The 23,795-nt window shown below is 38.7% G+C and overlaps 1 protein-coding gene across 16 annotated transcripts in view; it reads right to left on the bottom strand.

The window, feature by feature from the left end:
- MCTP1 (multiple C2 and transmembrane domain containing 1) overlaps nt 1–23,795 on the bottom strand; it is a gene marked incomplete at its 3' end in the record, with an annotated part of 550,519 nt that overhangs the window by 6,589 nt on the left and 520,135 nt on the right. For 15 of the 16 annotated variants that reach the window (XM_082458039.1, XM_082458052.1, XM_082458051.1 and 12 more), the window contains 2 exons: nt 12,335–12,444; nt 8,250–8,359 (listed from right to left, as the gene is read on the bottom strand). In XM_082458039.1, coding sequence (XP_082314165.1) covers nt 8,250–8,359; nt 12,335–12,444 — 220 coding nt within the window. The remainder of the gene's footprint in view (nt 1–8,249; nt 8,360–12,334; nt 12,445–23,795) is intronic. The other variant, XR_014262452.1, reaches the window with a different exon arrangement.

Raw genomic sequence — 23,795 nt, 5'->3', positions numbered from 1 at the left:
CACCACATAAGGCACCTCAACTTTTAAGACCTGCACCTGAGAGTTGAGCCCCCAAGGCATCTGGCTTTGAAAATCAATGGGCTTGCATCCATGAGACCCAAAGTGCTATAGTGAAAGGAGAATGGCTCTTAAAGAGCTCGTGAGCACTCACTCACCCCAGGGCCCAGCACAGAGGCAGCTGTTTGAAAGGTGCCCAGGTTTTCTGTGAAGAAAATTCATTTCCTAATCTTAAAGAGTTGGCCGGAGAGGCAGGGGCCTGCTGGGATACTCTCTGGGGACAGAAGCTGGTGGGCCCCATTTTTTGAGCTCTCCTTCTACTGCGCTTCAGAGCACCAGTATCTCCTGGAGGGAAGCTTTTACCCACGTCTCGTGTTCTGGGTTTTGTGGCTGCCACCAGGGGGTACCCCTTGATTGCTTGGCTCTGGAGGCCAGGGGACTGGTGCTCCTGGGTCCCCTGGAGCTATAACAACATTCAAGAGACAGTTCTTGGCAGGCTACCACCCCCCAGGGCACTGGACAGACAGCAGACTGAAACACACCCCAGTCTTTCCAAGAAAGAGCCCTATTTGCTTGTCCAGGAGCTTTGGCCTGAGGGGCAGGAATCTGCTCTGGCACACTTCTAGGAGCCTATGGAAGTGTTCTCAGGGAACAGAGGCCAACAGAGGCTGGTGGATGCAATCTTTGCATTCTCTCTCTGCCTTGCTCTAGCTTGCCAGTATCTCCCAGAACCTTGGCTGGTGCCCCAATTTTTGCAACTGCTCTCAGGAGACACCTCTACATTGCCTAGTTCTGGTGGCCAGAAGGGCTTATGTTTGCAGGTCCCAAAGGACTGTAACCAATAGAGAAAGAGGTCTTAAACAGCTACCACCCTCAGGGCACAGCAAGAAGTAACAGACCAAGGAGCTCAATCTCTCTGTGAAACGGGCCTATAATTTTATCATGGCAGGCTTCTAATTAAACACACATCTAAGGGCTGACTGTAAACCCTTCCAGACACCTCAGAGGGGAGCTCTTACACATGTCTGGTGCCCCAGTTTTTGCAGCTGCCACCCAGGGGATGCCCCTTGACTGCCTGACTCTGGTGGTCAGGGGAGCTGGTGTTCCTGAGTCTCACAGGAATGTAACAATCAAGAGATAGTTCTCTGTAAGGTACCACCATCAGGGCACTGCACAAACAGGAGACTGAAACACACCCCAGTCTTTCTATGAAAGAGGCCTATTTGCTTGTCCTGGAGCTTTGGCCTGAGGGGCAGCTTTCAGGTTTGGCACACATCTAGGGGCCTGTGCAGGTGCTCTCAGGGGCCACAGGCCAGGGGATGCTATCTTTGCACTCTCCCTCTGCTTCACCACAGCTCATCAGTATCTCCCAGAAAGGAGCTTATAAACTCATCCAAAGCCCTGATTTTTATGACTGTCACCCAGGGGACACCTCCAGATCATCTGTCTCTGGTGGCCAGCTGGGCTTACACTTGCAATCCCACTGTATATATCTGCATAATTTAAAAGCTGCTGCCTAAGGGAATGACTTTCAATTAGCCTGAATCTAGGTGCTGCCTGAGAGCCTCCTGTTCGAGACACTGACAGGTCTTCACACATCCTCAACTACTGAGGGCTATTAAAAATAAAATAGGCTCGGACTTCCCTGGTGGCACAGTGGTTAAGAATCCGCCTGCCAATGCAGGGGACATGGGTTCGAGCCCTAGTCCGGGAAGATCCTATATGCCACAGAGCAACTAAGCCTGTGCGCCACAACTACTGATCCTGCGCTCTAGAGCCCACAAGCCACAACTATTGAGCCCGTGTGCCACAACTACTGAAGCCCGCACGCCCTAGAGCCCATGCTCCGCAACAAGAGAAGCCACTGCTCTCCGCAACTAGAGAAAGCCTGCACGCAGCAACGAAAACCCAACAACACAGTCGAAAATAAATAAATAAATAGAATAGAATAGAATAGGCTGCTTGGACAATTACAAAGGTTTGGGAGACAACTAAGAGCTAAGGCAAGGTTGAATGATAAGGTTCATCTCCTACGCAAGACCACTACTTCAAGACTGGGAGAGGTGGCTGTTTCATATAATGCATAGAAACCAACACAGAGATTCAAGCAAAATGAGGAAAATGTTTCAAATGAAAGAACAAGATAAACCTCAGGGAAAAAAACCTTAATAAAATGGAGATGTTATTTACCTGATAAGGAGTTCAAAGTCATGCTCATAAATATGCTCACCAAACTCAGGAGGGTATGGATGAACAAAGTGAGAAGTTCAACCAAGAGATAGAACATATAAGTACCAAATAGAAGTCACAGAGCTGAAGAATAAAATAATTGAACTGAAAAATACACTAGAGGAATTCAACAGCAGACTAGATGAAGAAGAAGAAAGGATCGTTGAAAATCAGAACAGCAAAAAGAAAAAATGACAAAAAGTGAAGATGGCTTAAGGGACTCATGGGGACAACATCAAGCGTGCTAACATTTGCATTATAGGGAGTCCCAGCAGGGGAAGAGAGAGAAAGGTGCAGAAGATGTATTTTAAGAAATAATGGCTGAAAACTTCCCTAATCTGGGGAAGAAAACAGACATACAGATCCAGGAAGCCCAGGGAGTTCCAAATAAGAGAAACCCAAAGAAACCCACATCAAGACAGACAGATAATTAAAACGTGAAAAGTTAAGGACAAGAGTCATAAAAGCATCAAGAGATTAACAACTTGTTATGTACAAGAGAACCCCCAAAAGACTATAAGCAGATTTTTGAGGAGAAACTTTGCAGGCTAGAAAGGAATGGCATAATATATTCAAAGTGCTGAAAGAAAAAAGACTTCCAAGCAAGAATACTCTACTCAGCTAAGTTATCCTTAAGAACTGAAAAAGAGAGTTTTCCAGACAAGCAAAAGCTAAGAGTTTATCATTACGAAACTGCCTTATGACAAATGTTAAAGGGACTTCTTTAAGCCAAAAGAAAGTGTGCTATAAGTAGAAAGAAAACACATGCAAGTACAAATGTCACTAGTAAAGGTAAATACATACTAAACGTAGTGGATTAATCATTTATAAAGCTAGTATGGAGATTATACAACAAATATAGTAAAAGTAACTATAACTACAATAATTAGTTAAGGGATACACAACAATAAAAAGGTGTAAAATGTAACATATAAAACGGGGGAATAGAGTAAACATTTAGAACTTTCAAATGCGTTCAAACTTAAGTTCTTGGGACTTCCCTGGTGGCGCAGTGGTTAAGAATCTGCCTGCCAATGCAGGGGACACAGGTTCAAGCCCTGGTCTGGGAAGATCCCATATGCCACAGAGCAACTAAGCCCGTGTGCCTAGGGCCCATGCTCCACAACAAAGAGAAGCCACCACAATGAGAAACCCACGCACTGCAACGAAGAGTAGCCCCCACTCGCCACAACTAGAGAGAAAGCACACGTGCAGCAACTAAGACCCAACACAGCTAAAAAAAAAATTGTTTTTTTTAAATTAAGTTCTTGTACATAAGCCTCGTGGTAACCACAAAATAAGAAAGCAAGAGAAGAAGAAAAGAACAGAGGAACTACAAAACAGCCAGAAAACAGTTAACAAAATGGCAGTAAGTACATACCTATCAATAATTACTTTAATGTAAATTAAATTTTCCAATCAAAATACATAAAGTGGCTGAATGGATTAAAAAAAAAAAAACAAGACCCTTCTATATTGCTGCCTATGAGAGATTAAGTCAGATGTAAGGACACACACAGACTAAACATGAAGGGATAGAAAAAGATATTCCATGCAAATGGAACCGAAAGAATGCAGGGGAAGCTATACTTATATAAGACAAATAGATTTTAAAACAGTGCAAATTGGAAAGGAAGAAGTAAAACTCACTATTTGCAGATGACATGGTTTTTTATATATAGAAAATTCTAAAGACTCCACCAAAAAACTGTTAGAACTAATAAATGAATTCAGTAAAGTTGCAGGATACAAAATCAATATACAAAAATCTGTTGCATTTCTATACACTGTGTACTATCAGAAAGAGAAATTAAAACAATCCCATTTACAATTGCATCAAAAAGAATAAAATACTTAGTAACAAATTTAACTGAGAAGATGAAAGACCTGTACACTGAAAACTGTAAGACACTGAGGAAAGAAATTGAGGAAGACACAAATAAATGGAAAGATATTCCCTGCTCAAGGATTAAAAGAATTAATATTGTTAAAATGTTCATACTACCCACAGCCATCTTCAGTTTCAATACAATCCCTTTCAAAATTCCAATGGCATTTTTAACAGAAATAGAAACAATCCCAAAATTTGTATGGAACCACAAAAGACCCTGAATTGCAAAGCAATACTAAAACAGAAGAACAAACCTGGAGCCGTCATGCTCCCTGATTTCAGACTATATTACAAACCTAACCTATAGTAATTAAAATAGTATGGTATTGGCATAAAAACAGATGACATAGATCAATGGAATAGAATAGAGAGCCCAGAAATAAACCCATGTATATATGGTCAATTAATTTTTTTTTATAAATTTATTTTTGGCTGCATTGGGTCCTCGTTGCTGTGCATGGGCTTTCTCAATTTGTGGTGAGCGGGGGCTACTCTTATTACAGTGTGTGGGCTTCTCATTGCAGTGGCTTTTCTTGTTGTGGAGCACAGGCTCTAGGTGCGTGGGCTCTAGAGCACAGGCTCAGTAGTTGTGGTGCACGGGCTTAGTTGCTCCGTGGCATGTGGGATCTTCCCAGACCAGGGCTCAAACCTGTGTCCCCTGCATTGGCAGGCAGATTCTTAACCACTGCACCACCAGGGAAGTCCCTGGTCAATTAACTTACAACAAAGAGCCAAGCATATACAATGGGGAAAGGACAGTCTCCTCATTAAATGATGTTGGGAAAATTGGACTGGCACAAGCAAAAGAATGAAGCTGGACCACTATCTTATATCACTTACAAAAATTATTACTCAAAACAGACTAAAACTTGAATGTAAGACCTGAAACCACAAAACTCCTAGAAGAAACTATGGGTGATAACAAAAGTAAAAATAAGTGGGACTGCATCCAGCTAAAAAGCTTCTGCACAGCAAAGAAAACCATCAACAAAATGAAAAGGCAACCTACAGAATTGGAGAAAATATTCGCAAATCATATCTGATAAGGGGCTAATATCCAAAATATATTAAAAACTTCTTATACAACTCAATTGTCAAAAACAACAATTAAAAAATGGGCAGAGGATCTGAATAGACATTTTTCCAAAGAAGACAGATGGCCAACGGATACATGAAAAGATGCTCAATATCACTAATCATCAGGGAAATGCAAATCCAAACCACAATGAGATGTCACCTCACACCTGTCAGAATGGCTGTATCATCAAAAAGTCTATAAATAACAAATGTTGGGGAGGGTGTGGAGAAAAGGGACCCCTTGTGCACTGCTGGTGGGAATGTAAATCGGTGCAACCACTACAGAAAAAGGTATGGAGGTTCCTCAAAAAATTAAAAATAAAACTACCACTATGATCCTGTAATTTCACTTCTGGGTATTTATCTGAAGAAAACAAAAACACTAATTCAAAAATACATGTGCACCCCCATGTTCATTCAGCATTATTTATAATAGCAAAGACATGGAAACAACCTAAGTGTCCATTGACGGATGAATGGGTAAAGAAGTTGTGGTATATATATGCACAATGGAATATTATTCAGGCATTAAAAAGTTTGAAATCTTCCCATTTGTGATAACATGCACTGACCTCAAGGGCATTCGTTAGTATAATTCGTTAGTGAAATACGTCAGACAGAGAAAGACACATACTGTATATGATTTCACTTATATGTGGAATCCTTAAAAAAAACAAAAACAAAAATCAAGCTCATAGATACAGAGAACAGCCTGGTGGTTACCAGAGGCGGAGGAGTGGGAGGTGGGTGAAGGAGTCAAAAGGTACAAATTTCCAGCAATAAAATGTCATGGGGATATAACGTACAGCATGGTGACTATAGTTAATAATACTGTATTGCACATTTGAAAGTGGCTAAAAGAGTAGATCTTGAAAGTTCTCATCACAAGAAAGAAAATATGTTTCCATTTCTACATTTCTGGCATTGAGATTTTTAGAAACCAATTTTCCTTTTAAATTATAAGAAATATAAATTTAAGGCTTGCAAAAGATGCTACTGTGATTGACTTACTTGGATCACTTCTTGGATTAAAATGGCCAAGAACCATTAAAAATGAGCCATACCTACCCATGCTAAATTATTCAACAGTGAATCCTCTGTGCTACCTGAAGAGCAAATGTGGATGAGGGGCAAATACAGATGAATTTGGAGCTATTATACAAAAAACAAAACAAAACCCCCAAATTTAATGAGGTAGAAATGTCAAAATAATGTATAAAACTAGAAGTACCTATTCTACATATTCTATGGAATAATGTAGAATTTCAATTGGATAAGTCTACTGTTTTACATTTATATTGCACTTAATAAATTACCAAGCATATTCACATAAAAATACATAAACAGCTTTTTATGAAATCAGAGTGGTAAAAACTGGGTCACAAACTGGAGCATCTTGGCTCTTCTTCAGGGAGTTCAGCAGAATAAACTAATGCAATTATGATTTGGTCCCTGTCTCCCCATGTGAGACTCATGTCTTAAATTTCTATTTAATATTTCAGCAATCACCTACCACTAAAGGAATACTGTTCTTTGTTTTATTTTATTTGACGAAACAAGAGACCCAAACACATTCTCTGCAAATTACGTTTAAGACAGCTTGCCAGTGAGGCCAACCCAGATTACACAGCCAGATGTCTGCCGTGGGCTCCAGTTTCTGAGAACCTGGGGAAAGGAAACCCGAAGTTCCCCACCTATCACAACTGAGATGGCAGGTCTGACCCTAAGTAGGTTAGAGGTAATAAACTGCCACACCTAACGCCCTACCTTAATTCCTTCAATAAAACAGCACCTGTTTTAAATATCAGAGGAAGGAATGAAAGAACATACAATGGCGACGCAAGAACATGGTGGAAATGCCTCTTCCCTTGTATAGTGAAAGCACTTAGTTGAAACTGTTTCTTTAAATTATAGAAATTAAGGCAGGAAAACATAATCACCCTTCCCTTCACCCTCCACTCCCTACCCAAGATGTAAAGGTAATGATAGTGATGATAAGGGGCAAGAAGGCTTGCTCAGGATATGACAAGATATGCCAAAAAGAATAGCGAGGTAAGGATTTTTAAACTGGAGGGCTTGGAGACATCAGACCCTTTTTCATTTCATTCCAGCATGTTTCTTTAAAAGCCTTAAAAAGAAAACAAAACATTCCTTTTCATCTTTTTGCTTTCAGTGTAAGCACATGTGTTCTGAAAACCCATTTTGGTTCTTTGCATTTTGTATAGTTTAGCAATCTCGGGTGTATGCAGGCCGGGGGCAAGTAGAGAATTTTACTCCTACCCAGTCTTGTTTATATATCATTAATGTAGTTTTATATGTTAGTTGATCTTGGAGACTGAAAATTGAGTTTTCCAAACAAAGAATTGTGTCAGATAAGAGAAAGAAAGGAAAATAAACCAAAAAAACCCAAACTATGAAGAATGCTGAAAGTACCACCTAAGTAGAGTCTAGGTACATAGGAACTGTTAGCATGAAGCATAACTGCATTAGAAATTAGGACCCCCAAATATCACCTTTAAAGTGGGTTTTTACAGAAGCATTCTTGTTTAGTACACATAAAGCTGGTTTTTTTGTTCCCAAGCAGCCTGCCAATGCCAAGGACCCTTCTCCTGCTTCCTTAAAGGTGACCTCTTAAACAGGCAGCCATATATAGTACCATGTTTATGGACATTTCCGTAAGATAAAGTACCACAGCACAAAAGCATATTGTCCTAAATGCACCATATGGATCAAAATGCCTCTGTTTATGTATAAATGGTGGAAATAAATCAGAGTGATATCTAGACAAAGCTACACTTTGATATATGAAGAATCTGCACAACTACATGTTTATAGTATGATGGAGCCTATGGTGCCAGATAAGAAAAATGCATTTTGCAGATAGACCTAAATCTTTATACTCTTGTGATTTTTAACTGACCTGTCTCTTTTCATCATGGAGTAGCTTCATGACCATAAATATAGGGAACTACTGACAGTATAACTCATCCCTTAAAAATAGTTTGTTCTCAGCAGCTATGACAGTTAAAAAAAAAAAAAAAAAGGCTTTACTTACCCCAGACAAGGACAATGTATCTCAGCGGAATGAAGTACAGGATGACTGTGAACGCACAGAGGGCTACAATGGCCAGCCAGCTTAAGAATGGGACGGTCCAGTTGAAAGTACTGAATGAGAAATTAATACATCAGCAATCTGAGCACTTCATACTTTTTTCAAACAAAGATGAAAATAAATGTGATTCTGATTCAAAATCTGGACTAAGGATCTAGTAAAGACTGTATTTCTCTCTGGAATAGATGCCAATTGTAATAGGCTATCAGAAGATACAGGTTAGTCATAATCTCAACTTCATGAACACAGGGCCCAGGTACAGGGTGTTGACACCAACCTCTCCAGATTGTCCCAGGTGACTTAAGGGTCTAAAGTCGTCACACGACTTGGGTGACTCCCCGTGGTTTAAAAATCTTTTTCTACTTCTAAAACTAGTACTGAATCTTGTTTTCTCCAAATTTTCATAGAGGAGAATGCCCCCGGGCCTACCATTCTTTCTTCTATGAACTCTCACACAGGATTAACCACATTGGAAATAAAACGTTGCCAGCGATTGCCCATAGATCTAAATCTTACACGGTTGTGTAAATCCTCAGAACTTTAGAAATCCTTAGAGGAATACTCACTTCCCACTTCAGTTATGTTTCAAATGGAATTAGAAGTCAGGAAGGGGGAATTTTGTAAAAATTCACCTGCCATCATAGCCCTCTTCCCAGAAATACATAGATAATTAAGAAATAAAGTCAACATTACCTACTATGCTCCCTACCTTGTTGATAGCGAAGGAGAACATGGCACATGATAGATTTGTTGGGAAGACCAAAAAGGGAGTATAAGCTGGAAAAGAGTGGGTTATAACGGGGCCTGGCTGATGGCTCTGCAGTGTTCCCACACTGCTGGTGACTAATAATGTAGAGGGTCAGGGAAGGAAGCAAGACGGAGTACTGACAATGATATAACATCAGAACAAAGAACAAAAATGGGATCAACGAACAGAAGGAGAGGAAGTTACAAAACAGACAGTACTAAGATGGGAAGGACTTTAATGAGACAAAAAGAACGAAAGATCAAGACAGAAGGCAAATGGAACGTGGAAGGACTGGGATATTTTTAGGCTTTTTGTGTAGAACATCTATTGTGAGTCTGGTAGTTTCTAAGAGAGAGTGGCAAAATTATAAAGTAAACAGAACCATTCCGTGGAGCCCTCAAGGATGGGTATATAACCATATCTCCATTTATAAGCATACCATTGCCTTGAAGTTCAGCCTCCAAAGAGGAACTAACACATCTTGCTGAGTGACTCTTTAGCATAATTTAATGAAAAAAAACCAAAGAAGGTAGCAAATCTGTGTTCAAAGCCTAGATTCTGCTATGTGACTTTAGGTGGTCAACCTCTCTAAGCATCAACCTTCCCGGTTATAAAATGGGGACAGCTTTTATTGTATCCAGGAAGACTGGTAGTGATGGCAACATGTTTATGTGAATCAAGGTGAAGTTATTAGAGCCATTCAACTCTAGGAGTCTAAAGTATGGCATTTCTTCTTAGCAAGCAGTGAGAAGGGCCCCAAGACACTTCAAGAAAATATGAAATTGTACATGATATGGATAAATGTCAGTGTTTTTTATTTCTTCTAATTTCCCAGTAATGGATGCTATATTCACTTGGGCTGGGTTTTTCCAGGGAAGTTTTTGATCCAATAAAGGATGTTTCTCAAGAGATTTTCTCATGTACTGCCCTTCAGCCTAACACTTAAGAGTTATTCCTTAGCTTTGTGGCATATGGCTTGCTTTTTGTCTTTCTCTAGGTCAAATTCCTAAAAATGTTTTTTTTTTCTAGTAAAAAAGCCATAGTTGGATCAATCTGGTTGTCTTGTTTTTAGTTAACTCTTGGGGTCTGGCTTTGCTGTCGTGTTTTTTTATCTCCTATGGCCAGAGTGAGTCCTATAACTGTCACCAGGCAAAGAATCATGCCTTCCCTCCTTCACTGACACCTGTAGTCCCCTTGCTTCTGCCCGCTGGTGGAGAGAACAGAAGGCGGAGGGTCTGTTTGCTCTCCTGTGGCTCAGCTCAGAGCCATCCATCACACCACTCCATGTGTGAGGGCACTGGCTCTTCACGCAGAAAACCCTCCTTCTGGGCAGCCTCACTGAAGCGCTCCCTGTGCTCTTACTCCTCTTGGAAGGAAAAGTGACAAGGAATACCAGTGCAGCTAATGTCAGGGGGAAAAAAGACTGCCCTTTTCTTTTTCCACAGTGCATTATGGAATCTATATCTAGAATATGATCTTAACCCCCCCCCCCCGCACAAAGAGATGCAATTCAAGAAAGTTCTGGAATGATTTAGTAACAAGATGTGGTAATTATGGAGGCTTTCATGTTGTACTTAAAGAAAGACTGCTTCTGTATCTGCTTTCTGGATAGATCCATTTTATCCCGCGTGACCCCAGGGGAGCTCCTCTCTTATAGTATTCGAAAGATTACTGCGCCGAAAAGATAGCTCCTACAAGACTCACTAGATCCTATGTGGTGTTCCTGTACCTCAGCCTATACCTGCACCTCTGTCTATACCTTGGAAAGTTCACGAAATCCAGTTTTCCCCAAGGCTGGTCCACAGCCAGGATCTGGTCATTTCCTTCAACTGGCCATGGTCTTTTCCAGCCAAGCACCTGTCTGAGTCTCCTAACACCCAGAGTTACAAAGAAGCCTCTCCCCTTCAGGCATTCACAATCCTGACCTTAGAGTTGACCCAGGGTCTTCGGATATAAATGAGATGTTTCTGTCAGGTAATCAATACACAGTGTACCTCAGAGAAAGGACAATACTCAAGAGGGAAATGCCCCATTTAGGACTTCACACTCTGCTTCTGCAGATACGTTGTGGAGAACAAGGAAACATTCTTAGAGATGTAAATAACATGGAGAAGAAGAAGAAAAGAGAAAAGATGTGGAAATCAGTCTTTAGAAGTCTGATACTGAATGTTGCTTAGAGGCACATTTGGGAGTGAGAGGGAGGCTGTCCTGTCTAATATGATACGAGAAAGTGGAAACTCAGCACCTATGCATATGTGGAAATGTGTTAAACAAAAAATTATACAAAATAAAATGCATTATGCCTTGAAACATGAAAGGCACCAGATGAATGACTCACACCTTTAGTTTAAATAATTTACTCCTTTCAATTTCTATGTATGCCCAAGGATCCAAATCTGCAGAACACTTTTGGTTATGAATAATAAACAATGAATAGATATACAAAACTAGGAAAATGTAGGCTTATCCAGATATACAGCACCTCTTCTTGAATAGATCATTTAGAAATCATTATGTGGGCCAATTTTCACATAGTTTAGTAGGTACGGGGCCTTAGTATATTTTTTACTAATAACTAATTATAAATCCACCTTACCATTTTTATAATTAAACAGTTGTTTTAAAAAATATATTAATAAATAAAACTATTTGAAGTAAAATGCAAGTAACATGTTTCTTAATTTTACATCAGCTCTCAATGAAGCTCTATTTCCTTGTTTAAAAAATTTTTTTAAATTATAAAAATTATGTATATTTTCTAAATGACAAAGCATTAGTTTATTTCATCTATAATTATGATCTCAGCTATTTAAATATACAAAATTGAAAGCATATTTTTGCAGGGTGCTATATATAGTATGATTTTTTAAAATTTAACTTTATTGATGAAATTATAACTCGACCAATAATAAAATGCAGGTGTGTCTTGATTACCTGAAATCCTCATTTAACTTGGTTTATTTTTTTTCTATCACAATTTCATATTCTGTGTAAGAACAAAGTCTCACAGTGAAAATGTGCTAAAATTTAGGACGGTGTTATTTCTTCAAAGCTACAAGTATGATTTCTTTCCAACCAATATGTTCTAAATTTCAAGGAGGAAATTGACAGAACTTTCATAAAACCAAAGACTGGCAGAAGCAAAGTAAATAATGATAAAACTGAGCAATAGATCACCCAGGAGTGTCCCCTGCCAGAAAGAATGTGGCATTTCACCCTCTGAGAAACAAATGGACACTGTCCCACAGAAGACCAGGGCTCACATGTCAGCATCACTCACTTCTTTATCCTTTCGCCAAAGGAAGCAACTTCATCTAGGATGTTCTGGACACTGATACATACTTCCTGGATGGCATAGATTTTATTTATAAATCCCTTTTTTTCGCTGTCCTAAAATACAATAAAAAAGAGAGAGAGATTCTATGTGAGTAAAGGTATCCTTGAGGGCTTGAATTCTTTTAATTGTCCCACTCTTACATTTTTAAACTTAAATGAACTTCATTTTTGCATATATATAAATGGATACGTGAAGCCCATGAAATTTTTAGGATATGACAGGAGGTGGAGGAGGAAGAGTATTCAGCATTATGGGCCTGTACTAGTATAAAGGTGGCTGCAAAGCACAAGACTCAGATTCCGTTGCTCTTGCCCTGCTGAACAGAAACATTTCAGCCAGGGGGAGGGGAGGTAAAAAGAGATCAGGTCTCAGATTGACCAAATGCGGAATCTGTGCTGACCCTGAACCTACCATGATGCGATACTTAGCAAACCCAGTTTCTTGGCCCCAGCACCCATATACCTAAGTTTGGTCTTGGCTCCAGATATTTTAATAGAAGGGAATGCTGGATGCAAATGAGAAGACCTGTGAGCAATGAAAACTGCAAAACAAATTTTTAAATAAAAAAATAACGAGGTCAACTGCAATCCAGTAAGTGGCCACTTCTAGACAGCACCTTAGGTAGATCAGATACGTAGTTAGCCTGGCCCCGCCTCTTATGAATAATAGTCACATACTTCATGCTCTATTAGGGTTCTAACTAAACATTTCCCCCCCACACTTTGTACTTAATTCTTCATTTTAAAACTTGTGCTAGACTTAAGCAAAGCTGGTGTGTGCTCCAGGGAATGGATGGGTGAGGACTGAGGATAATGCGCCCAGAGAGTGGTGTGAGCCTGGGAGAAATGGGCACATTTTGTAATTTTAGACCCAGAGGAAGAAACAGTGTTGCCCTTTCACGATAGAAAATTCTGCTTAGTAGCCTGGCATCACAGGCACTTGCCTAGGCTGTTTGGTGGAGACCATCCAACCCATGACTCCATTCCTCAATGCCAGCTTGAATCTCTATGGAAATGTAGATCCAATTTCATTACTTTAACTTCTTTTGAACACTTGCACACTGTGCCAGAACACTTGAGACCTCATGTGGCAGTCAGTGCTTGCTGAAAGCAGCCAGGAAGCTAGAATAATAATGTCGTCATGTTGCACATTTACATACTGACTTTCATTTTAGAAGAGTCTAAAGCACTTTGCACTGTGAACACTTGGCTGGGGCTGGCATCCTGCCACCTTAGAAACTGAGGGCAAATGAATGACAGGTGTGTGGGCAGCCTCCAAGGACAACAGGGTACAGTGGGACTGAGGACATGGATGCCAGTTTTATAACATGATCTTTCGATACCAGTTACTTAGAGCCCTCATTTTAAATTTAATTCCCATGGGAGATGTTGTCTACATTATTCATCTCACTTATACCAAAACGGACTGTAAGGCAATGAGGTAGATGAAATGCATAAGGCTCAGAGTACAGAGAACAATTACACACCCTCGGAGTCCCCACTGTCTTCAAAAGTTGCCCTTCACTTGTCATTACAGACATGGGTGCATCAATTTCTTGTCTTTTTTCCCTCCCCAGTAATAAAATAAAATGCACTCATTTCACCTATGTAATTGTACATTTTATAATAAAATGGATAACCAGTGGCTCCTTCTAGTTCCTTTCATAATTACAAAATTGGGCTGCTCTAATAACCTCCATGGCCTTCAATGTTCTCTCTCAAGCACCGGCTAAGTTCATTTTGTCTATGAAGTAAAGTGCTATTACAAAATATTTTTCTACATGCAGAATAAATCAAGTTGGAGACAAAGCATGCAGATTATACAATGAAAGTTCACTGAGAATAATATCTTACCAGTTTGAAATTATGAGGTGAAAAATATTTCTTTCACAATAGCAATAAAATATATAAAACACTTAGCCATACCTTAACAAGAAATGTACAGAAGCTATATTAAGAAATTAGAGATACTATGTTTCTGCACTGGAATGCTGAATATTAAAAGAATGTATTCTTTTTTTTTTCAGTTGAACATAAAGGTTTAATGCAATGTCAAGCAAATCCTAATGTGTTTGGAGTGGAGTGAAATGGGGAGAATTTGATCAAGTGTGTTTAAAATTTATTTGGAAGAATAAATGAATACCTATAGCCAAGTAATGTTTGCAAAAGAGAAATAATGAGAAAGCATTTATTGTACCAGATATTTAAGTAGTTAAAATATGAAAGATGAGCATTGAAAGAGAGATCATTGTATGATAAAGCACCGTCATAAATCTATCATAAAGAAGGAAGTATAATGTTACTGGGTAATTGTTTTAACTATTTGGGGAAAATTATATTAAATTCTGCCTTAATAAATTCTCAGACCTATTTGTGATAGCTCGAATCTACCCCAGCATCTACCTCAAATTGTGGTACCCCAAATATGTACTGTATTAATTTAAAAGCAAAAAGCTAAAAATGAATTTTATAAAAACAGAAAAAGATAGGTAATTTATTTACTGACCTTGGAATAGGAAAGAACTTTCTGAACATACAAACAGTAAAGAAAATCACAAATAACTGGTAGCAAAAGTTACATAACATTAAAAACTTAAAAGTTATCATAAATTTAAAAGGCTAAGTGGGAAAAAAATTGCAACAAATATGACAAATGAAGGGATGGGATTACCAACATAGTCAATGAACATCTGAAACAATTTTCATTGCAGTTTTGTCTATAATAACAAAAAGAAAAATCACTAACATGTTGGGTAGAATTAATTATGTTACATACAAATGACACACTATTAGGAAATCACAAAATATTGCTTAAAGACAGTGAAAATGCTTATGATCTAATAGAAACTGAAAAGAATGGGAAGTAAATGTGATATGGAGTATAATTCTAACTTATTTTTGAAATGAGTAGGATGGAAATAGATGAAGGGAATGTGTCAAAATATTAAAGGTAATGGATGTTTACCTTCCTCATACCTTCCTGTAATATTCAAATTCTTTGCAATTAATATATTTTACTATTATAATCAGAATAATCCCCTGATTTTCTCCAATATCATTATTAAAGTAACATGGATAGAAGACATAAATGAATCAGTATTCACTGGGCATGATTTTACATGGTTTATCTATTTTTTCTTAATGTATTTTTTTGTATTCTAAATTACTTTTAGAAAGAAGTAGAATGTAAATAGATACTCATTAAGCACCATAAAGTGCTTTTCACACAGCTCATTCAATCCTCACAACCACCCTACAACACAGATATTTTTCTCCACTTTACAGGAGAGAAAACTGAGGCTCATGGAAAAGTGACAGAGCTTGGATTAGGATTACAACCAGCCAACTCCAGAGTCTGTTCTCTGCACAATATACCATGTGACCTTCCCACTCTACCCAGGAAGATTTCAGTTCCTACCCAGGATCCCTGTGAGATAAACAAGGAGAAAAGACTTGCTAACATTTAGAAATTTATTATTGTAAACACCGTGATCAGCAAGAAAATGAAATCTGGAAAGTTGATTCAAAAATGGGAAGTGGAAGATGTGTTAGAAACCACCAGATTTAATGTTAATTATGCCATGTGCAAATATTAAATATGGGATCTTCATTAGTAACGTGTCATTTCAGGCATCTACAAAGACTATTTGTAGTAGATTCTTTAAATCCAAGTACTGATGTTGATTATTGGCTAAAGAGTTTTTAAAAATCTGCTCACTTTTAATTTTCTTTCTTTCTTCTGCACTCCCACCCTGCGCCCACTCCCCTCACCCCTGGCCACCACAGTCCAAAATAAAACAGTCTGGAGTGTTGGCAAAGTTTTCAAGTGCTTTGGGATAAAATTTTTATCTTAAAATCTCTTTCATCAAATTCTATATTCCTCCACTGTGGTCTCCAACCAATGAAGTAATTACTCTTTATATACAGTATATGACCCCAAACTGCAATGGGTAGTGGAATTGCTCTGTGTTGCATTCCAATATTTCACACTTTTTTCACTAATGTTCAATACTTTATTAGTAGAGAATAAATTGGTACATTTCTTTTATTGTTGTTTTTGCTTTCCTTTATAAACCAGCTTGGATGAAAGAAATATCACAGGGTAGTTAATCATCCAAAGGCTTGGTAGTGACAGTGTTTTTTTAAATGCATTATGAAGGTTTCTTTTGAAGATTTAAAAAGAAAATTACCCATAAAAAAGAACTATAACTATAAATCTGAAAATGTGAGATTTATATTGTACAAGTTTTTCTAATAATTCCATATAATTTCTTAAAATCTTGTTATTTTAAACAGTCCACAAAATATCAATAACTGCACACTTGAAATATAGTGATTCTTTCATATCACCTATTTTACTATCCTGTATCACAACAGAAGGTTAACTAGATTTTTCCAAAGAAATATCTACCTCCTAGCTGTGAGATATTTAGGAAACTCTTAAAGATGTGAAGGATCAATATACACTCCTTACATATTTGGAGAATCCTGTTCATTGACTTTCAAACCAAAATGACAAATACTCCCATTCACTGATTCGGTTCCAAATGGGAACAAGAAGCCAAAGTGATAGGTGTCAGGGTATGTGTACTGTGGGGTTGGGGTCTTCGTGCACCCAGCTGCATCCTGCCACAGTCACTGATGCCAAAGAGGTCACTGTCAGCCCTGCTGACATCATAGAAAATGAATCTCTTGGACACCTGTGCTGTATCGATCACAGCAGGTATACAGAACATGTTTGCTCAAAATACTGATGTTACAAAATTAATGTTATTTCACTTTCTTTCTAGGTTGAGAATGTCTTAAGAGAGTTAAGGGAGAGAGCTATTAAGTCTTACATCAGGGTGAGCATAAAACGGAACTGTCCCAGGAAACCAGAGCATATGTTCACCTTACTGAGGATTTCACAGAAGAAGCATGCAAATTTGCACCCCAAAGAGCTAATCTGGATGATAACTCTGCTTTTCCTTTAAAGTCTTGCTGTGTAACCTCTGGCAAAGGGGAGCAGTAAGACTGATATCTGCTATGAGACATAACTGTTCTAGTTTACTGTTGACTACAGCTCTTCTGTGAGCAAACTGAACCTCACAGAGCACAAAGTGTACATTGTGTTTGGAATATGTTTAGGGTTCACGTGATTTATTTTTTATGCTAAAGATGGTTTTGGTGCACAGCTTTCTTACTTCACTCAGTAAAATGCCCTGCAAAACAGACTTCCTCTCAGATCTATGCTTCTAACCTATGGAAATAGTAGACATGAGGTATAGATTGAATAAAGGCACACAAAGTGGTGAAATGTTTTCTCTGTGCCAATATTCCTTCTTTTTCAGATATAGAAAACTACCCTTCAGCCTGAAATCTAGAGCACTGATATTCTCCCAGAGAGCAACTTAACAACTCACAGAGACTCTTGACTACTGAATCTTATCTCAGTGTCTTACACAGTTTTTATGATATCAAATCTTACCCAGGTTACTGGGTGCCTTGGCTCGTTTCCTGATATTAACCTTGAAAATAGGAACCCTCCATTGAAACATTAAAGGATTCTGAGATATGGTTAAGGTTAAGAAGACAGATGGAGACCATTTAAGACAGTATATTTTCTCTTAAAAAATAAAACAGTTCTCAAAAACATTTACATTTCAGGGTTATAAAGAGGACTAAGTTAAATAAGATAAGCCATGTAGAGCTCTTAGTATAATGCCTGGTACAAATAACTATTATTATTAGTAGCAGTAGTAGTAATAAAACTATGTATACAATTCCTTATTAAGAGAATTCAAATTATTTTAATCTATTTTTGCTCATATTAAAAACAAAATTTTGAAATATTAGAGAGAATTCCTAAATATATGAAACCTTTTAGGCATGTTTAGTTTTGCCCCAGATGACTTAGCGTTAACTTGTCAGTTTCCATTTTAGAAAATGATATTAGATTCTTTATAATGTTACATTGAGAAGACTTTTTTTCCCCTTCTGCTGACTCTACACATTTTTTTATCCAGAATGAGTATTTACCTCATCTTAATTTTTTGCTTCCTCTGTTCAAGGTACTAAGCTTTTCAGTACTCATTTTCTACAGTACAATTTTTAATCACATTTAGTTGTGCCTTGCCCCATTAATTTAATGTTATGCTTTTTGCATGTAACTTTAAAGGTGATTGTAAAATAACAAAAATTTGGAAAGAGATATCCCCTGGGCTAGGCAATGTAAACAACAGGCATTTAAAAATGGCAGCTGGCACTCTTAAGGTTATGATGAAAGCCAGGAAAGAAAGAATGGAAGGAAAGGAAGGGAAAAGAAAGGGAGGAAAGAAGGAAGGGAGGGGGGGAGAGAGAGAGAGAGAGAGAGGGAGAGAGAGAGAGAGAGAGAGAGAGAGGGAGGGAGGGAGGGAGGGAGAGAGAGAGAGAGAGAGAGAGAGAAAGTAAGAACGAAAGAAAAAGAAAGAAAGAAAGGGAAAGGAAGAGGAAGGGAGGGAGGAAGGGGAAGGAAAAGAAGAAAGAAAGAAGGGAAGGAAGGGAAGGGAGGAAGGAAGGAAGGAAGGAGATAAAAGGAAGAAAGAGCAAAAAGAGAGAGGAGGAAACCGAGGGAAAGAGAAAGTGGAAGGGGGAGAGGAAAACTTGAAGAGGAGACACCCCATGGGATGGAAGGAGGAGGGGGAGGAGATGGAGAGAGTCCGGGAGGTGAATATGAGGAAGGGAAGGAACACATCTTCTATCAGAAACGAAAATGACTTGCAGCCAAGGCAAAAATAAAACTTGTTGACTGCTCATGTTAAGTTCTAATTAAGCAAAAATAATTATTAGTAAAAGGCTATACATAAAATGTTAAATTTCCATTAAATATAAATGTAGAAAAACCTTACAGAAAGCACCGAGGGGATGCAGATGTACCTGTTGTCAGGAGGGAGAGCTCCCTGGAGCTAAATTTCTTGCTTGACAAAGCCCTCATCATGTAGACCCTAAGGGACTTGCCTATCTCCCTCTTCCTAATGATTTAAGAAAACTCTGTATAACTGCCCTGATAGTTCTTGAAAGCTCTTGCAAGATTAGGACTATATATCAGTATCAAAACCTTTGACTTAATCTCCTTGCCAGCAGGCAGGAAGTCCGCTTTCCAGAGAGCTGTTCTACAGATGATCCCCTCTCAAGGCTTTCTGTCCCAGGAGAAACTCTGCTTTCCGATGGCCTCTCAAGTGCAAGGGCCAGAAGGCCTGGCTCCGGGCTAACCTTGATCAAAGCCACACCAGAAGCTGTGAGGCTGCTGTTCCCAAGTGACCAGACAGGAAAATAAGTGACAAAGTATACTTTCACCCAGGACAGTACAATACAAGTGTTGAGATAAAAATTCTGTAAAGTCAAAATGAACACACTGTGGAAAGGTTTAGAAAATGTGAAAGCACACTCAGGATTATGGTGGCCTAGGACAAGTTACTGCTTGTCCTTAGACCCCATCTGAAAAAAAAAAAAAAAAGGTTAAATAAGGTATGTCCTAAACTCCCTTCTGGTGACAAATTAGCAAGTTTACAGAGAAGATAACAAGGGTGTGGAATAGCCTCTGCCGCTGGTAGCCATTTGAAAGCTTATTTGAGGACCTTGCTGGTGGATGGAATTTCTCCTGCCCTTTCTATGGGGTCAGTACTGTAAGCCTGAGTGACAATAGGTAACAGAAGCACTGGCTTGTTTCTGAATCCAAACAGCAACGCCAGGAGAGCTCTTCTTTATCCCAATTTCTAATGAAAAAGCTGGGTGTACGTGTGTGTGTTTTTAAAACCCTCTTTTGAAATCATTTGTTTCGTTTCCAAATGTGTTTTTAAATCTGGTTAGAGTTCAAACGCACAGCTGAGAGGGCAACTGAGTTTAGAGAAGGCTGTGAGCCTTCTGGACGACCACAGTCTTAGAGGATGACTAGATTTCTGACTAACTGGCTCTGTGGCTAAGCCTGGTTCAGATCCCACCTCCATTATTGCCTTAACTGTGTGGTTTTGAGCAATTTACTTATCTTCATCGGTAAAATGGGGGTAATAATGGAACCTACCTCAGTGATGGTTATAAAATTAAATGAGTTTAATCCATTTAAAGCATTTACCCCAAATGTCTAGAACATAGGAAGTGCTCAGTACGTATTAGGCATTAACGTTATCAACAATTTGAAGAGACTGAAAAGGAAGTACAAAAAAACTTTTAAATGCTAAATTTATTAAATCCCTATAAAGATGACAGAGTTTTTTACCTTATTATTTATGATATATCTAAGGAATAGTATGTTTATATAATTTCTTTGTCATCTAATACAATCAGATTATCTCACACGTATCATTTTACACGATCGTTGCAATGGTCACACAAGGGTAAAGGGCATTATTATTCTCATTCCCTAATGAGCAAACCAAAGACCAGATGCCTCTCATCCCAACTCAAACTTCTACCCCAATCTATGCTCACTCTCCTTTGGTGCCTCCAGCCATATCTGTTGTCATCTGAGAAATGGGATTTGAAAAATGAGGAGTAAATTCACCTGTTTACAGTATGCCCTGCATCCTGAAAGTTGCACACTCTGTAAGGCCAAAGCTAGTCATACTCATGCAAAGCACACACCTTTTTCTCCCGTGATTTTTCTGTCAGCGCTTATGCAGGTAACACTTCCCATTAGAATCAGTGACTTGTTCTTCAACAAGGCTCATGGCTGAATCAAGGCCAGAATTTATTATTTTATCTTAAACAGCACGAGCTTTGTTGCTAATCTACTTACTAAAGTAGTTAAAAAAAAAAAAAATTCCTTTTACTCCATATACAAAAAAGCATGTACACGAAGGTGTGGAACCTTCGAAGATGTTTTCTTCAATAGATTTGTTATGAAAATCATTCACCTTGTAGAGGACTTTATAAAGCATTTTTAACTTATCTTCCCACTTGGATGGCAGGGTCAGGTGGTTTCCCCATTTTATGGATAAGGAAAGTGAGGTTTGGAGAAGTTAGGATCTCATGACTCTAGTTAGAAAGAGTTCCTGGGACTTTAACCCAGGTCTCATAACTGAAACAGGGCTCCTTTCAGGTCACTGTCAGAAAGCCATCAAGTCACATATGGTATTTCTTCACTACATTGTTTTAGATATTTAAACTTGGCTCTTCCCAACAACTAATCTTGAGTTTAATCAAATGGTCTGAGCAAAGAATCATGTTAGTATTATAAAAGCAATGCTCTTTGTGACATCTCGAAGCCTGAGTGAGGATTGCTCTGTGAAATCCGGAGGCTATTTTTCTTTACAAATATTTTACAAGACGAACTTGTACCTTTCCGAAGAAGCACATCTGTTGTAAATTACTCCCTTACAGAAAGAGAGAGAATCACCATCCTTTCTTCCCATCTGAGCTTAAAAGAGATTTGTTGACATATTCTAAGGCCGGCATAGACAAAACAGCACAGGAAAGAGGAGGCGGTCAGCAGGACCAGGACTTGGCTTTGCTTAAACTAATTCCACATGCCCCGTGAACCATTAGCTGTTTTTTATTTCCTGCTCTAAAGATCAGTAGTGAAAATAATCTGGGGTAGGGAAAAGCTGCACTTATTATTTTTTTTCCCCCAACAAGATGCTGTGTTAGCAAATAGAACATATGAGCCACCTTCAGCAAACCAAGGTCTTTAATAATCCATTTTTCAAACACTACTGGTATTTCCTTTCCAAACAGAGATGGGCTGTGACTGGAATCAATTTCATCATTTGTACGGTTACAATTGCCAAGTTTCTGGAAATGATCGCCATTTAAATACTGGATAATATATATATTTTTTTACATGAAGCCAACAACAGTTTTATTGCTATTTTTTTTTTGTGATTTGTTTGTTTGCTAAAAGTTTTCAGTGTTCTGAGTGCATGATGTTTGAGACTAGGGAAACGTCTTAAGAACAAATCAGGGAAAAAGCAATGTCAAAGTTGTGTTCATGGCCTGACTTGAATCCACCAAACAAGGGAGATTAGCGTTAGGAAAAAACAATTTGTTCTACCATTTGGGGCTTTTCTCCCTCAGTTTCCCTATAAACTGAATAGTCTAATATCATCTACCATTTTCAGACCTGGGCCTAATGTAGCAAATCAAGGACAAGATTGAGAACTCAATTGTCCCCTTTAAGAGGATAATTGGTCTCTTCAATGAAATTCAACAAAACAGAGGTGATGTCAGTACAAATAAAGGGCCTGGTGAATTTGGAGGGAACTAGACCATCTTTCTCTATTGTTGCTATATGTAGCACATACCTGAAAAACAACCTTGTGCTCTATGGGATGCTGCTGATACATGGGGTGGGCCTACCTCCTAAACCTCTTCCTTACTGCAGACTAAATCACAAAGACAGGTTCATCCTGAGGTCAACCTGGAAGAAAACAGCAAAGGCCCACTTTACTGCACTGATGGCGATATGTTGTTTACTTAGTTGTGTGGATCACGGTCGGTCTTTCAGTTTATTTGCGGAGGGGGAGAAGGAAGTGGGAAAGGGCAAGAAAAACACGAGAATCAATTTGCAAAAGTGTCTCAAATTCTTCCACTAGAGAGGGCCATTTATTTAATAGGATAAAATAAGTCCTCTACAAATGGTGGTGTATGTATCTGTATTTAAATGTTCTGTATTTAAAATGAAAGTAGGATGGACATGGATCCAGGCTATGCTGTACTTATCCTAATCAGGCAGATGGCTGTTGTGGGCTTGAATCCTGTTGTGCATTTTACAGCTGTGTGACCTTATATAAGTTACCTAACCTCTCAGGTACTCAGTTTCTCCATCAGTAAGATGGAGATAATGTCTACCTCAGTGTTGATATGGGAACAGAAAGAAATCATGTACATAAAGCAACTGGCACATTAGTAGATATTAAATAATGATTAGTTTCCTTCTCCCTACTAATTGTCTTTCTTCCCAAGGGTAACATTTTCTATTTTTGCCTAGTTTCTCCCTCTCTCTCTTATTTTCCTTCCTTCCTTCCTTCCTTCCTCTCTTTCTCTCTCTTTCCCTCCCTCCCTCCCTCCCTCCCTCCCTTCCTTCCTCTCTTTCTCTCTTTTCCTTCCTTCCTTCCTCCTTCCCTCCTTCTCTCTGTCTCTCTTTCTTTCTTTCTTTTTGAAGTCTGCATTTAGAAGCCTGATGATCACGAGCTTCATTCACATTACCTCCCCATTTGAGCAGCATTGTTTAGCCAAATCTCAGTCCATCTCCTTTATTCATTTATTCAATAAAGACCTACTGAATTACAGCTACGTATAAGACACTATTCAAAGCTCTGGGCATACAGTGATAAACAAGACAGCACCAAACAAACGTATAAGTAAATGAAGAAGGAAAATAGCAGAAAGTGAAAAATGCAATGGAGAGACTTGAACTGGGTGCATGTGCTGCACAGTGACCCAGAGGTCAG

Source organism: Balaenoptera physalus (assembly GCF_965194825.1).
Source record: "Balaenoptera physalus genome assembly, chromosome: 3".
NCBI classification, from domain to species: domain Eukaryota; kingdom Metazoa; phylum Chordata; class Mammalia; order Artiodactyla; family Balaenopteridae; genus Balaenoptera; species Balaenoptera physalus.
This window is presented reverse-complemented; position numbering and strand designations above follow the sequence as displayed.